The following is a 15,993-nucleotide window of genomic DNA, read 5'->3' as shown; positions in this document are numbered from 1 at the left end:
CAGGGTATGGGCTCTCCTCATCTGATTAACTCATAAATCAGCTGATTATTATTTCATTCCTAAAATTACATTTGACTATAACAGACAGTGACGTACAGACTCTGTAAATTTAAAAGCTTCGCTTCTATAAATCTTTATGAAAACTAAATCAAGGCTAGAAAGATTTTCTGTCCTTCGGGATAAAATATTTTTTTCCTTGAATGTTAACAAGGATGACTTTTATTTTTTTTCTTTAAGCAATCCTATACTAAAACTACACTATGAAGCCTTTGTATGACTTTAAGCTTGTTTTTGGATCTGGTTATGTTAGCTGGTTTTGCTATTAGCGGAAGGTTTGGTCGAATCACAAGGCATTTATTTCAATACAAATTAGTTGCCGCAAAATAGATGATATTTACCTAACAAAGGAATACAAAATTATAAATAGTTGTATGAACCTTTTTAACAATAGGAATAATAAAATAATCTGAGTTAATGTGCTTAATGGTAGTTATCCACCTATTTCTTTACAGGAACTTCTATGTATATATATATATGCATTCTTACAGATTTTGTTAATGCTGTTAGATAGAAGGAAATTTTAATTTTGAGTCTTCTTTTTATGTTTTTTTTTTATCCTTGTAAATTTGAAACACACTTTCTTAATACGATTTACCTCAGAAGTCATTACCAAGGATATGCTTATAGAGATGTAGTCTTCCTTGTTTATTCTGATTTAAAATTTATATTAAAATATATTTGTAAACATTTATGCAACTATACCTATGTAATACTATACTGTATTTCTAGCTATCAAATAAAAAAGTGTTGCTAATAATTTGAATACGTAATAGTCTGAATTAGGTTTGCTTTCTATCCTATTATATAATATTTTTAGAGTATTCGAAATTGCATACAAACTGTTTCAAATATTTTTATTCGTGTAATGTTTGTGTTTTTATCTATATTACTCCTATTACGCATTATTGCAATTTTTTGTCTGCAGCTTAACATTTAGAGAATTGCTTGACCTCCAACGCCTTCCCAAAAAAGGTTAATATGATATAATTTACTATCGAAAACGCCCCAAGTAGACTCTAGGGGCCTTTAAAGTTGTGGGGGGGTTGGGGGGAGGTCAAACCCCCAATTTCAATTTAAGTTTAAGAAAAGAAAAAGGATACCATCCCCCAAAATAGTTAAAAACCTTCATCGGACCTATAATAGGCGTTACTGTAAAGGAGAAACATATCGGTGGATGGATCCTTTGCTACAGACAAAAAGCTTAATACTTAAATTAATAGGATTAAAGCCAGTAAATGTAAGTAATTAGTATGGAAAATAACAACAGGAAAGTTATGTTGCATCACTTTAAAATTCTATTTTCCGAAGAAAAAAAAAACAAGGATGATAACATCAGTTTTAACGAAGCTAAATAAAGCAGAAAAAGAGCAGCAAAAATACCAAAGCTTTCAGTGTGTAAGAAATGTTCCTAAAAATTTGACGTTTATCTTTTGAATGTTTATAAAAAGGCTTAAGCTTTTTAAAAACGGATTCGCAAACTCCTGATCTAGTCGTTTGGTAGAAAATACCTAAACATTACAGGAATCTACTTACAAATTTTGAAACTAGTAGGACAACTTAATATAACATGCGTGTATATTTTCTCAGAAACATGTGTCCATTGCAATATTCGGAAAAACTATAAATATAGAGTGGTTGCGATACTAAAAGTTCTTCCGACATTACGGAACATTAGTCAAATATATATATATTGTATAACAGCTGACCGTTTTTTGAGGCAAAATGCATTACTAATGACTTTAAACATTCGGGGTTTGTCAGGAGTTCTTTGATAATTTTTATAGAATGCCTTAATGAAAAGCGAAGACATAATAATTAATATTTGCTGAATATTTGATGATAATACAAGAAATCTTGATTAGGATATGATTTTAATCCTTATTAAAAATCTCGGAAAGGAAAGAAACATAAGTCCCCAACGTTTTATGATAACGTTTTCTAATTTGTTGGCTCAACAACTTTGGGGACTATTATTAAATTATGATTAGTTGGTTCATCAAGTTGATTGTCCAGTCGTTTCAACCACTAATTGTAATCTACAGACGGGTAAATTTTGTGTATCTTCATTGGGGATGTACAAAAATTTATCGGCGATTGTCTTATCACTTTCAATCCCTGAAAAATCTACTGCGCATGGCATTGAAAATAGTTCATATAAAATACATTAGTTGCCTAGTCCTACTTATCCTCCCCCTCCTCACTATAATAAAATTTAAGCTCAAATGAAATCAAATATTATTTTTTCAGGGCCCATTGCGAGTTTATTCACCAACCGCTACGGATGCCGGATAGTGACGATAGCCGGAGCAATTTTGGCGGCTGCCGGTCTGGCCGCTTCCGCCCTGGCCACCAATATTACATATCTTTACTTCACTATTGGAGTCTGTACAGGTGAGATGTTTTTAATTTTTGTTTTGCTGCTAATCTTCTCTGTTTTGCAATTGAAATGTGAGAAAATAGAAATAAAATATGTTTTCTTGAGGTAAAATATAGCGAATCTTTGATGTTTTTTTTATGCGTAAAATAAATATTTTACGTTTTAAAATGAATTGCTCTATTACTATCTATGCTAACTTATTTCTAAGATAAGATCTAGATACTAAAAAATCCTGGCATGGTCCCATATTTCTCAAGAAAATCATTAATAATTCCCCCCAACTCCCAGCATTATAAAACGATCTAATGCTTACTGTAGGTTTGGTTAATTAAAGGTTATAAAAGCTCTGTAGAGAAGTACCCTTCAGGGATAGGGTCCCGCAGGGTTAGATCCCCCGCAACACGTTTCATCAATCTAATTAGGGTGATGGGTTGAAGGGTTTGTTCAATAAAAAATGTTGAAAGTAGTAAATATTTGATGGAGTTTAGGTTATTAGGCCCCTACATGTAAATTCAAACATCCTTTTATCGTCTAAATTGTCTGAAATGTCTAAATTAAAGAAGGAGGGTAGAGGGATAATTGTTATTGAAAAATTTGAGAATTACCCCTTCATGTCATTTGATACATCATTTCGCATTTAATGATAGCAAATTGATACTTTAAGATTACGAAATCATTTTCTTAAATTAATTTTCTTTAAGTACAAGTTGTATAATTTTTTGTTCCGAATGCACTTTCATTACTCAAATATTAAATTTGTATGTTTCTTTTGATAAGTAATACTAGCGGCTACGAAAACCCAAAGTGCAATCAGAAACATCCAGTTACTTTTAATTATACTAGCGGCTTCGCCCCTAGCCTCTAGGGGCTTTGCCCCAAGAGGTTTGATCAAACCAATTTTTCGTAATTAAGATTTTTAAAAATAAATATAAAAAAAATTTCTTCGGGGGGGGGAATTTTTTTATGGGGGGGGGGGGGTAGTCGACCCCACTATTTTAATTTTAGTTTTAAAAAGAAAAAGAAAAAAAATTTTTTTGGGGGGGGTATTTTTAATTTTTTTGGGGGGTTGGGGGTGTCCCACCCCCCAAGAAAATAGTTATAAACCTTCCCGGGACCTATGAGAAGCTACCCTGTAAAGGAGAACCCGATCGGTTCAGCGGTTAGCGAGATCCTTCGCTACAAACAAACAGACACACAGACAAACAGACACACAGACAAACAGACACACAGACAAACAGACACACAGACAAACAGACACACAGACAAACAGACACACAGACAAACAGACACACAGACAAACAGACAAGCAAACAGACAGACATCGTTCTACTTTGTATTATAGATAAGGGATTATAAGGATTTATCAATTTTCGTCCCCTTCTTAATTCCTCGATTAGTGTTTGAGTATGTGTATTTTTATTACTCTATAACATAACAAATGCAAATTATTTTAGCTGTCATTTTTGGGTTTACTTTTTATCATTTTCAGAGTTGAAATTTCAATATTACTACCATAATATAACCCGTCTCTAATAATATAATTTGTTTGCTCTGAATACCTTTTCTCTGGGCTCTGAGTCACTTTTCTTTGGCACGGCTAGACAAATAAAGAGTAATTTCTTATAAACAGGGGACATTATAGAAATAAATACATTATTACAAATTGAAACTAAATTTTTGCTTATGAACTAATTAAGCTTAGGTTTTTAAAATGATTAAGATAAGTTTTTTCCCGGTTTTAAACCAACTACATATATGTAAGACGTCCAAGGTGAGGGGTAATGGGATGTTCCCTCCGACGAAGCCCAATCTGTCCCACTTTTGAGCAAGACGATTCCCTTTTCTCCCATCTCTTTTGAAGAGATTTTCTTCCCCCCCCCCCTTCCTTTTTTCTTTTCCCTTTATATGACGTCATATAGGAATCGTCTTGCTCAAAAATGGGACAGATTGGGCTTCGTCTTCCCTCCTTTAAAGTTTGAAACCCTTCATTTCACCCCCCTCAAAATAAAATGCTTGGACGTCCCTGCAAACCATTATATTGGTATTCATGAAATTCTTTCCTCAAAAGGAACAAAATGTCACATTTTAGCTTCCATAAAACCCTAAATCAAAGGTTTAAATTGGTTAATTGTTACCATATCTGCCCTTTGTTATGCTAAATAAAAATGTTATCCTTAAAATTAAATATGAATTATTCGAAAAGATTATAAGAATAATTTTACTGTTATAGTTTTAAAGGCAGAATAGTTTTTTTCTGTAAGTTCCATATCTCTCTCTTCCTACTCTACTAAGAATTACTCTGCTAACATAAATCGTTCTCGTTGAGAATTATTTAGAATAGTTCTTCTATCATAGTTTTAAAGACAGAATAGTTTTTTCTCTCTCTTCCTACTCTAATTAGAATGACTCTGCTAAATGAAAATGTTCTCCTTGAGAGTAAAGATGAATTATCTTATGAAAAGCTCACACCTCAGAGCAGAGAACAGGGATAGTGCATCTCAACAAAAACATTCTTAACCTTTTTCTTTATTATAATTTCATACAAGAAAAGAAAATAATTCTGGTGAAATTTTCAAGCCATAAAATTAATTTTAGAATGAAATATTCCTATTTCATTAAATTTCATTTGTTGCCAATTTTTTAAGCAGTTAAACTAATTCTTTTTAGAAAAACAATTACACGTAAAACTAACCCCTCCCTTATTTTTAATCTAATTTAAAACAAGGGCTGGGGGTTTCTGAGCTCCTCAAACCACTTTTAGGTAATCCGCCGAATTATCATTTCAAAATGTGTACTGTTAAAAATCTTTATAATTCTTTAGAGGATTTTCTTGGCTGACTAAGATGTTTAGTATTTAAGGTCCTACAAACACCATTTTTCAGGTTCATTCTAGAAATTCTTGTATTTTTTAACCCCTAGTCACATTTAAAACAACAGCCAAATACTTAGCTTCTTAGGGAGATGCGTTACTAACCCCTAACTCCACACCCCCCCCCCCAAAAAAAAAAAAATCTTCAACAATCTTGCAAAAAAATAAAAGGCCTTTACATTATTTGTTTATTTGTATCACCTTTCAGTGTTGGTGCCAAAGAAAAGTACTTATATATGTTCTAATTAATCTCTTCTATCCCAAATAGACCAGGGAAATTACAATGGCAAAAATTTGATAAACAATAAAATTTCCCCTCTTAATATCTTAAAGCTATCAAAAGCAGAATTTTTGAGTAGGGTAATTTTTCTTCCATGTTATTATTCTTTATTCCTGATTTTCTATTCATTGAAAGGAAAGGTACAGAAGTAGAAATATTTTTTTGCTGTTATTATATTAACATAAGACTTAAATTTTTAGAAAATAAATTTGCCAAATGATTTAATTTTGCCAGAATCTTATGCAAATTATCATCAAACCAACTAACGATTTTTTTTACTTAAACCCTTTTCTTAATACAACCCCCTCCCTATTTAAATTTTTGATGAAACTTATTTATATCCCTGCGTTGGGTCTCTATCCCTACGGGTTTCTAACCCTGCGGGGCTCTTCTAACTTTTACCTAAAATCTAAATTAAGCATAAAAAATGTTAATGTTACATAAATAGAATATAAGTGAAACAACTAACCGATTCCAACTAGGTTAATAATATCAATCTTTAATTGTATCCATTATATAGGGATCTAAAGAGATAAGACATTAGCCAATAAATTGATGTACATTAATAATGGTGATAAACATTAAATTATTCCTTCAGTAGATTAAAAAGTAGTGGCTGAAACGTTTAAACACTCAACTTAATGATTCAACCAATCAAAATTCACGATAGTCTCCAAAGTTGTTAAGCCAACGAATAAGAAAACTTTGGGAACTAGTGTAATAAAAAGCCCATTGTCCTCTCTCTCTCTCTCTGATCCATTATATCTATGGTATACATGTTTTGATTTGCCCTAAGCACAAAATAGTTTGCAGCCATTAGGAATGTGCATTAATTTCCTCATATTTAGCATTCTATAGAATTAACAGAATTGCAAATTATTACAATAGAGCAAAATTTCTTTTATCTTTTTTATTTTTAAATTTTTAAAAGCATTCCAGCTCCTCTCTTCCCCAATATTATATTTGCAAATGTGTTTTAGCGAAATCTCGATGCAGAAGTTATTATATACGGAAGTGAATGTACAATCAGCTGTATAAGTTAAACATCGTATCATATGAATGAGAGACACTTTCCACGTAACAGTAATTTGTTAATCCAAAAAATCTCCTCAAATTTCTACAATGAAGCATTTTGCTAGAAGAAAATAAAAAGTGTATGTTCAGTAAATAAAACTTTATTTTATTCAGCATAAATGCAAGAAACCTATTCATACCATGTGCCAAGGTACGTGCACAGAGATCTATCGGGGGTGGGTTCCATTCTCAGGGGGGCTTTCCCTGTTTATGTAATGTAATTCTAATTTTAATAATACGACAATCTTTCAATTTATAAAAGCAGTCTCAAAGTTCATTTTAATATGTTTTTAAGATAGGGGTGTATATTAAAGGAGCAACTCAAGCTTTATGAGATTTGAAAAATGAACTATCACAAGTCGGATGCAGTTACTTTTGCCCCTAGCAATTTATTAGTAGTATCATTTATTTTCATATATACACCAAAATGCAAATAAGATACAAGATATTTTTAAGCTGGGATAGAACAAGGAAAGATACTATCCCTAGCAAAATTGGATGTATTGTATCGCCATGTTAATATGTTATCTATTTGGTAATCAATTTAAAGTTATCATTGCTGATATTATAGACTTTATATTTAGCAAATTAATCAAAGGCAGCCACAGACTTAAGCATTAGGAATGGGGGGGGGGGGTAATTATAAAGAAGTGGAGAAATAGGAAATTACTCTTCCCCAATTTAAATTTTAAGAGGGTATATTGACAAGTTAGACAGTGTAAAAACAAAAATGCCCACAAATGTTATTAAAGATTTTTCTCTTTAATGGTTTCAATCATCCATTCGTTTGTCTGTTCATATTGTAGAAAATTTTATATATTTATGAGCTTCGCTACTTTTGAATATTATGAATCTTAAAAAGAAAAGGTATAACAATATATATACAAGAATAGAATCATTTGTTCATATGGAGATGACAGATTCCATTATGTGCTAAAGAGGTTTTTATCCAGGCATAATATTCTACATAAAATGTTTAATAAAATCTATATTTAAGTGTTTTAAGAACTAATTGAATGTGTTTGTCGTTAAAATGTGTAATGGATAGGCCAAAATGAAATTTTGTTTTCTTACATACACATTATAGAAGATGAAAAATCTGATAAGATTGTTCCTGTCCAATATTTATGTCCAGAATTTTCTTTATTTAAAACTAGGAGCTACATCTCTTGAGGCCTAAAGAGGCCTTTGGGGCTGGGGGGGGGGGGGAGGGGGAGAGTCGACCCCTCTCACTTATAATTGTAGTTTTAAAAAGAAAAAGATAAAGCAAATTGTTTTTATGTTTTATGTTTATTATTTTTTTCTAAGAGCGATTTGGAGGGTGGTAGTACCCTCCCACAAAATAGTTACTAACCTTCCTAGGACCTATGAGAAGCTACCCTGTAAAAGAGAACCATATTTGTACAGTAATTAGCGAGATCCTTCAAACACAGACACTCAGATACGCAGACGGAGATCATTTTACTTTATTATAATGATTGTTGATATTTTAGGTCTCGGATTCGGCCTGATCTACCTGCCTGCCATTGTGAGCGTGTCCATGTACTTTGAGAAGAAGAGAGCCTTCGCCACGGGTATAGCCGTCTGCGGATCAGGCTTTGGCACATTCATCTTTGCTCCGGTGTCAGTTGGGTAGGTTAATCTCCATAATTATGATCTGTAAATACGCGACAGTGACATAAAATAAAGCAAATCTTCGCCTTGGTTGGACCTGAAACGCGTTTAAACTAAAGAAAATAAGAAGATGCGTTATCAAGGACGTTCAAGAGGTGGGGAGGGTGTTTACCCCCATGTAAATTAACCTCCTATCCAAATCCCCCCCCCCAAAAAAAAAAATCTTGGATGTCTTTAGAAAATTAGGATTGTGGGAAATAGATATTTTTCAAAGTAAGCAACCCTTCCTTTGTATATATACAGATATAAAGAAGATTATTTTTTTATATTATAAAAAAGGTTTTGTATCAAATTTTTTTTTTGTAAAGCGGAAATTAACATTTAGGTTAGCATAAAAGAAAACTAAAATAATCTCTTTTCTTAAAAAAAAATACACTTAAACATTTTATTCTCATGCGGGTTTAAATTTATGAATTAAACTGTAAGATTTTCATGTACTCTTAAAAGTAATACTCGCAGCTGGTTAAACTAATGATACCCCAATCCATCCCCTTATACCCCATCCCCTCCCCGCTTACTGGATGAACGAACTGTATACTAATAAAAATTGCATCTTTCTATTTTAGATTGATAAAGGCTGTAGGATGGAAGTATGCCTTGTTAGTAACTGCCTGCATTGTTCTTCTTAACATATTCTTCGGAGCATTGTTCAGGCCACCTAGACCTGTTAACAGCAAAGTTAAGGTAACAAATATTTTTTAGTAAAGCTACTTTATATATTTTTTAAAAAATCTTCTCAGTGTTTTCACTTAAATCTATTTTAGATCACCAAACCCCCACCCACCTTATTTGTAATTAAAAAAATTATTTAAGCTCCTGAAAGAAAAAAGAATTCAGTTAGTTGACAGCATATACAGTCTATACGGGTGAAACCACCAACTACTCTATTTATCACTTTTGTCTGTCGGCCCCTCCATAATGCCCAAAGTGACGTATGATTTATTTAGGGAATACATAATTTATCAGCTTCTGAAAAATAATTCTTATAATCTTATCTTATGAACGAAATGAAAATATCTTCGTTTTTCCAGCTGTATATAAGGATATATATTACCATCTCTATGATTAAAATGTTAAAATTTTATGTATTTAGTTAAGTTTGAGTACTCAGAGTGAAGATAAGGTTCTGATAGAAAGAAATGGAAATCTCAAGTCTCCCACAAATACGATTACTCCAGTAAGTATCATAACTTCAATAGCTCAACTACTTTATATTAACTTATTATTTGTTCGTATGTCATTCATGGTGAATTAGAATTTAATTGGTAAATCTTTACATAAAGGATCACGCTAACCGATGAACTGATAAGATTCTCCTTAATGATAAGCCTGCACTACTTCATAACAAAACAGTTATTTATAGTTTTTGTTATGGACATAATTTTCCTGTTTTCTGTTGTCTTCATGTTGATTGGCTAGCCCAGTCTTTTTGTCATTATTTCATAGCAAGTTTAGCAAGAACCATTGTTCTATAAATTATCATTAAATTTCAATAATTTTCGATTGCACTAGTAATGCGATAATATAACAAATCAAAAAAACAAAAAAGTATTTACTAAAATGTTAAAACTCACCTTCTTAGGAAATACTAAATAGCTATATTTATATAGGAACCAAATAATGCAAATTAATTGAAAAACACGTATTATCAAAAAAAAAGTTGTTTGCATTTAAGTAAAACCTAACAGTCTCGTGAAGACATACATAACTACACTAATTTGAGAAAGCTTTGCTTAATTAAATGATTGTGAAACATTAGAGCACACATGCCAAGTTTTAAATATTCTCGGCTACACCCTTCTTTATTACCAATTTAAATTTTGGATAGATCTCATCTAAAATATCCTTATTGGCCCACCCCTAATTAAAAACACCCTTGGAAAAAGAAACTAAAACACGCCACATAAACTTAATCTTTTGTTTTTATATTAATTAGTTTAAAATGCGTAGCTTTCCTACAACTGTGGCCTTTGTGTCTATAAAAGGATAGGCAACATATTTATTTGTTTATGGTCATGAGAACCTTTACAAGGAAAAATTTAAGCTATTTAAAACATAGTTACACATTAGATACAAAAGTTACAGCTTCAAAATTTTAAAAATTAGCTTCTGGTACTTTACTTCAATAGAAACTTTGTATCTTCGGTCATTTTTGTCATTGTCAATTCTTTGACATCCTTCTTTATTGGAACAATAATGACAATCCGACCTAATTACTGGTTAGAAAGTGTCAACAGATGGGCACAAAAGGGTAGTTTTTAATCTCCCCCGTGTAAAAAGTTATAATAATTATATCATCCAACAAAACCTTCGTCTTTTTTAGTTGGACAGATTTATGTACCTGATTGGACATCTTGGGGGATAACTCTATTGTTAAGGATGGTTAAAAACATCAAAAGAGCATATATTTACTATGAAAAGGCAACTTTATTTTTTAATTAGATAGAAAGAAGGGCTCGGCGAATATTATTCGCTCCTTTGGCAGAAGAACCTGCTGAAATTAATCAAATGGTTCAAGAAACTCAAAGTCTACAAGTAAAAACAACTAAATAAAGCAGATTTTTAGATTTAGATTTTTTGTGATATTTATATGAGTAAGAGTGTCCCTTTTCTAGTTTTTATGTTATAGATTAGGCTTATTTCAATAATAAAAGTAATATATTAAAAAGTTTACTGAATTTTGATTTTTAAATGATATTTTATAATAAAGAGTTTCCCTTTTAAAAAGCTAGTCAGTTTTAGAGAATAGATTAGAAACAACAATTTGAATCATTTTTAATGAGAAATAGATATCTTAACTGGTTTTCGCTCAGAAATAGCATTTTTACATATTACAGTGGTATTCTGTAGGTTAACAGAAGCAGCTATTAACATGACCATACCCTATAGTTTTAGAGTTGCTTTTCTATTTAAATTATTAGAAATTAACAAATCGAATAGAAATAGCTTTAGAGATTAAAATATTTGATTCAAACGTTTCGCATCCTTTGATCCCATATTAAAAAAAACGCATATTCTTTTTTTTAGTTATCAAAAGTAAAGATTATAATTTTGTGGTAGTTTCTTCCGTCCGTCCGTCTGTTACGGATAGCTTTCATCGTACATAGAGGAAAATTTAACTATCTTATCGATTTCAAACTTGAGAGGATGGTTCCTGTTACAGTTTGGTACAATTTAGAAAGCGTAGCAACTCTGTAATTATTAAACATTAAAAAACACACAATATTTAAAATGATTTATGGTATGACATCTTTTAATATAAAGTACTAGTTTTAAATAAAGAAAGTTCTGGACAGAAATATTGGACAGGACCAATCTAATCAGATTTTTCATATTTATGTAAGAAAACAAAATTTCATTTTGGCCTATCCATTAGACTATAAAAGTTTTAAAGATTTTTAATCAATATAATAGATTTGAAATCTGCATAAAATTTTAAGGATTTTTTATAAAATTCGTTTTTTATATAATTCTTTATTTAAAGGCGCAAATACGATTTAGGTTAATAAATTTTGACCAATAGGATAGCTGGATTGGAAACTACCTACGCTCTAATTGGTTGAATGATGTACGTCACTTAAGCTTCTCCAATCAGAGCGCAGATAGTTTTCAATCCACCAATCACAGATCTCAAAATTATTTAACTTAATTTGCATTTGCGCCTTTAAATAAAGAATTATATAAAAAACTAATTTTATAAAAAATCCTTAAAATTTTATGCAGATTTCAAATCTATTATATTGATTAAAAATCTTTAAAACTTTTATAGTCTACTATCCATTACATATTTTAACGACAAACACATTCAATTGGTTCTTAAAACACTTAAATATAGATTTTATTAAACATTTTATGTAGAACATTATGCCTGGATAAAAACCTCTTTAGCACATAATGGAATCTGTCATCTCCATATGAACAAATGATTCTATTCTTGTATATATATTGTTATACCTTTTCTTTTCTTATCAAGGTTAAAAATGTTCAACAGTAGCTAAGCTCATTTAATTCTATGACTTAAAAACAGATTATCTAATGGATAAATCGAAACCCTTGCAGAGATTTAATTCAAAATCATTTACATTGGATCGATCGCCCTGTCTAACTTGTCAACATCGTCTCTTAAAATCTAAATTAGGGAAGAGTTTCTTCCCTTTTCTCCACCTACTCAATCTCCCCTCCCCCCCCCCCCACCCATACTTAACTCGGTCCATGCCTTTGATCAAATTACTAAAATATAAATTTTATTCAATTATTTCAATTAATTACCACATAGATAACATATAAAGCATTAAAACATGACAATACAATATACATCCAATTTTGCTAGGGATAGTTTCTTTCCTTGTTCTATCCCTGCTTAAAAATAACTTGTATCTTATTTGCATTTTGGTGTATATATGAAAACTAGAGTTGGCTCGATATAACTATCTCCCTATTTGCTAGTTTTCTATATGCATACATATTTCTCAATAAATCTATATTTTTTTCTTTACATTACCATCACCAAAGGGTTTATTATATGATTACAATTTTAGTTCAATATTTGAACACACAAAGTGTCGCCACAATTGAATTCTTTTAAAACAGAGTTTTCTTAAATTTATTATATCATAAATTTAAATTTTCTTTTTTATGATTAGAAATTAAATACTTCATAATAATGTAAATAGCAACATGAAATGAAAAAAATGAATTTGTTTTTAATAAAGTATAATAATGGGTCTTATCGTTCTGGGCAATGAGAGTTTATTATGGATTATTGGAGCACTATGAGTTTCCAACGAATAGTCCTTGGAAAACTTGAGCTCGTTTATAGACATTTATTTCCTATATAGATCTGACATGGATCTTGAAGCAATTAAGCAGGCCGTTTTGTACAGGTTAAAAATTGGAAGATTTCATTAAATAAAAGTTAACGCAAATATACTTAGTAAATAATGATATAAGCAAATTCATCTGTCTGACTTTCTGTTTGGTTAAGCTTCGCTTTTATGGATGTTATCATCCTTGTTTAAAAAAAAAATATTTTGTTATTGTTTATGTTTATTGCTTGTATAATGTGTCAAATGCATAATATGAGAAAAAGGACAAACTTAAAACAACAAGGACAAAAATTTTACAGAAAGTAAGCTTGACATAGGTCAATGGATAGTTTTACGCTATTTTTGTTAATGTTGAAATTTAAGTCATGGGATGGTTTAGGCTGTAGTTCTGCACCCTTGAGACTTTAGAATACGATGTTAGGGGCGCAGCTGCTAGAGTTTACATAAACAGTAAGACCCACGAAAAAGTATCTTTTAGGTTTTACAGCCTATATTTCCTAATATATTATCAAAAGTTGTATATATTCTTCTTCTCTATACATTTCCACATAAGACTATATAAAAATTGAAAGTTTACCTCCATTAACAGCGGAAATTTCTAAAGCTAAAGTTTTGAAAAAAATTCTATTTCTCGGGAGCTTTTTACAAACTTTTACAATATCTCTGTTGATATATTCTTAAAATTATTTTTTCCTCTTTGACTTGTGTAAAATTGTAAAGAGAACAAGAACACATGCTGCTTTTGATGATACATTAAGAAATAAAGGCTGTACACCTCAAAAACACTTTTTCGTGGGTTATACTGTAGTATTACTACATGTTCGTATTTCAGCATACTGTAATACATGTTTGTATTAAGAATCTGTTTAAAATTCTACTAAGAGACTAACTCTATTTGATAATATATTGGTATGTTTTTAATTTCACCTTTGCCTCAAAATCAAAAAGAATGCATTCATCACTTTTTCACTTGCCCTAGTTTTCCATGCAATTGTCAAATCCCTGTGCACACAACTTATAAAACAAGTTGAGTTAGAGAAGCTAAGCAGTCAAGAAATGTTCCGCAATTATAAAACTATTTCCCAGAAAACAATAACAATGTCTCAATAGTTAACAAGGATGACATCATTCAGAAGCAGCGAAATAAAGAATTTAATCAAAATTGTATGGAAATATTTAGAACTATGAAACAGATGGATTAATTGATTTATATTTGATTGTTAATGGTGAGAAAAATAAATTTAAAAATTAATAGACAAATTTCATTTAGTGGAACTCCCTCAGTTTTTGATTATCTAACTTCTCGGGGCCCCTTTTAACAAATAACTTAGTAGGAGAACTATTTCAACATAAAGACGAGCAGAAAAACGAACAAACAGACGGAAGACATTGAGTCAAAAAGAAGCCTTGCCCTCTAAAAGACACACATACATACATGATGCAGCAGTGATATCGGGTTTTGGCTAGAAAATGTCTTACTTTAGAAAGTATGCTTACATAATAGGGTGGGTCGATTTTGGACATTTTTTTTCTGAGGCCAAAGCGGGGATCTGCACTCAATTTATATAGATATAATACACCTCTGGATGATTTAAAATTTATCCTAAGTCTTAAAACCGCTGACGACCAGACATTCAATTGTATAGCTATTTGTAAATGGGAGTCAAAAATTTATTGAATCAGAACTATGGCTTCATGGTGCTCCCTGGAAATGCCTTGAGGAGCTGAGTCAGGAACTTTTGTCCGTTTCAAAAAATCTCGTTCCTAGCTTGAGAAAATCTAAAAAACCTCTACAAATTGGACAATTCTCAATAAACCTTAAAATTTTTTGGTTTTTTAGTGATTTCTAAGGCTAGGAACGAGATATTTTGAAACGGACAAAAGTTCCTGATTCAGCTCCTCAAGGCCTTTCCAGGGAGCACCATGAAGCCATAGTTCTGATTCAAAAATTTTTTTGAATGTCGTCTTTGCATACTAATGAGTAATGAATTATATTTTTAAGTGGTCGTGTTCTAAAACTCAATTTTTTTAAATTCTTTTTTGGTCAGAAATGTTTTTAAGGTTAATTTTATCTGTTGCACATCCCCGCTTTGTCTAATTCCGATATGAACCCACCCTATTACATAAGCAACAATAGATAAATACTTTTCATAGCAAAGATATTCCAATGTTAGGTTGATCAGTCGGTAATATACATCTAATGATAATTTAGCTGTTATTAATGAATTGTTTAGATTTCTCTAACAATAAAATAATATCTAGCAGCTCTGGTGATACTTGTATCAAATATAATGACTAATAAAAATACATATATTTTAATTGTGTTTTACAGTTATCTGTTTTGTTGGCTTTATAAAAGTTAGTTCGCTTATATTTTTCCTCAGATTGGAAAAAAATATTCCTTGTTTCTCTAAGGCTGTTACATGAATATTAAAACAATTGGGTATAGTCCCTTTCGTAACATCGCACCTTATGGGGCGATTCTTCGTATTTTTTTCTACAGTAGCTTTTCTCCTATTTCTAGCCCCTGCGGGGGGCTCTAACCCTGCGGGGCTAATTACCTAACCCTGTGGGGCAATCACCTAACCCAATATAACCTAAAATAACCTAAAAAAAAGCCATTTTAAAAATACGACGAATCGCCCCTTATGGGGCGATGTTACGAAAGGGACTACTCCCAAACAATTGTGTCCTTAGTTAGCGCAGCATTAACAACATTTAGAGAAAAGCTAACAGCAAAGAAATTAAATATTAAATAGCACTTACTGATAACACGCTTTAAATTGATGTTCTGAAACTGAAAACGAATGTACTACTAGTTAAAGATTAGCTG

At 31.2% G+C, this 15,993-nt stretch overlaps 1 protein-coding gene across 1 annotated transcript in view; it reads left to right on the top strand.

The window, feature by feature from the left end:
• LOC145333979 (putative monocarboxylate transporter 5) overlaps positions 1-15,993 on the top strand; it is a 69,718-nt gene that overhangs the window by 28,421 nt on the left and 25,304 nt on the right. Inside the window, exons 4-7 of the mRNA XM_080179248.1 lie at positions 2,308-2,451; positions 8,154-8,292; positions 8,901-9,018; positions 9,428-9,511. Coding sequence (XP_080035374.1) covers positions 2,308-2,451; positions 8,154-8,292; positions 8,901-9,018; positions 9,428-9,511 — 485 coding nt within the window. The remainder of the gene's footprint in view (positions 1-2,307; positions 2,452-8,153; positions 8,293-8,900; positions 9,019-9,427; positions 9,512-15,993) is intronic.

This window comes from Acartia tonsa, chromosome 2 (genome assembly GCF_053477335.1).
Source record: "Acartia tonsa isolate MP-2025a chromosome 2, ASM5347733v1, whole genome shotgun sequence".
NCBI classification, from domain to species: Eukaryota; Metazoa; Arthropoda; class Copepoda; order Calanoida; family Acartiidae; genus Acartia; species Acartia tonsa.
Note: the sequence above shows the minus strand (reverse complement) of the source record. Positions and strands in the feature narration are given on the sequence as shown.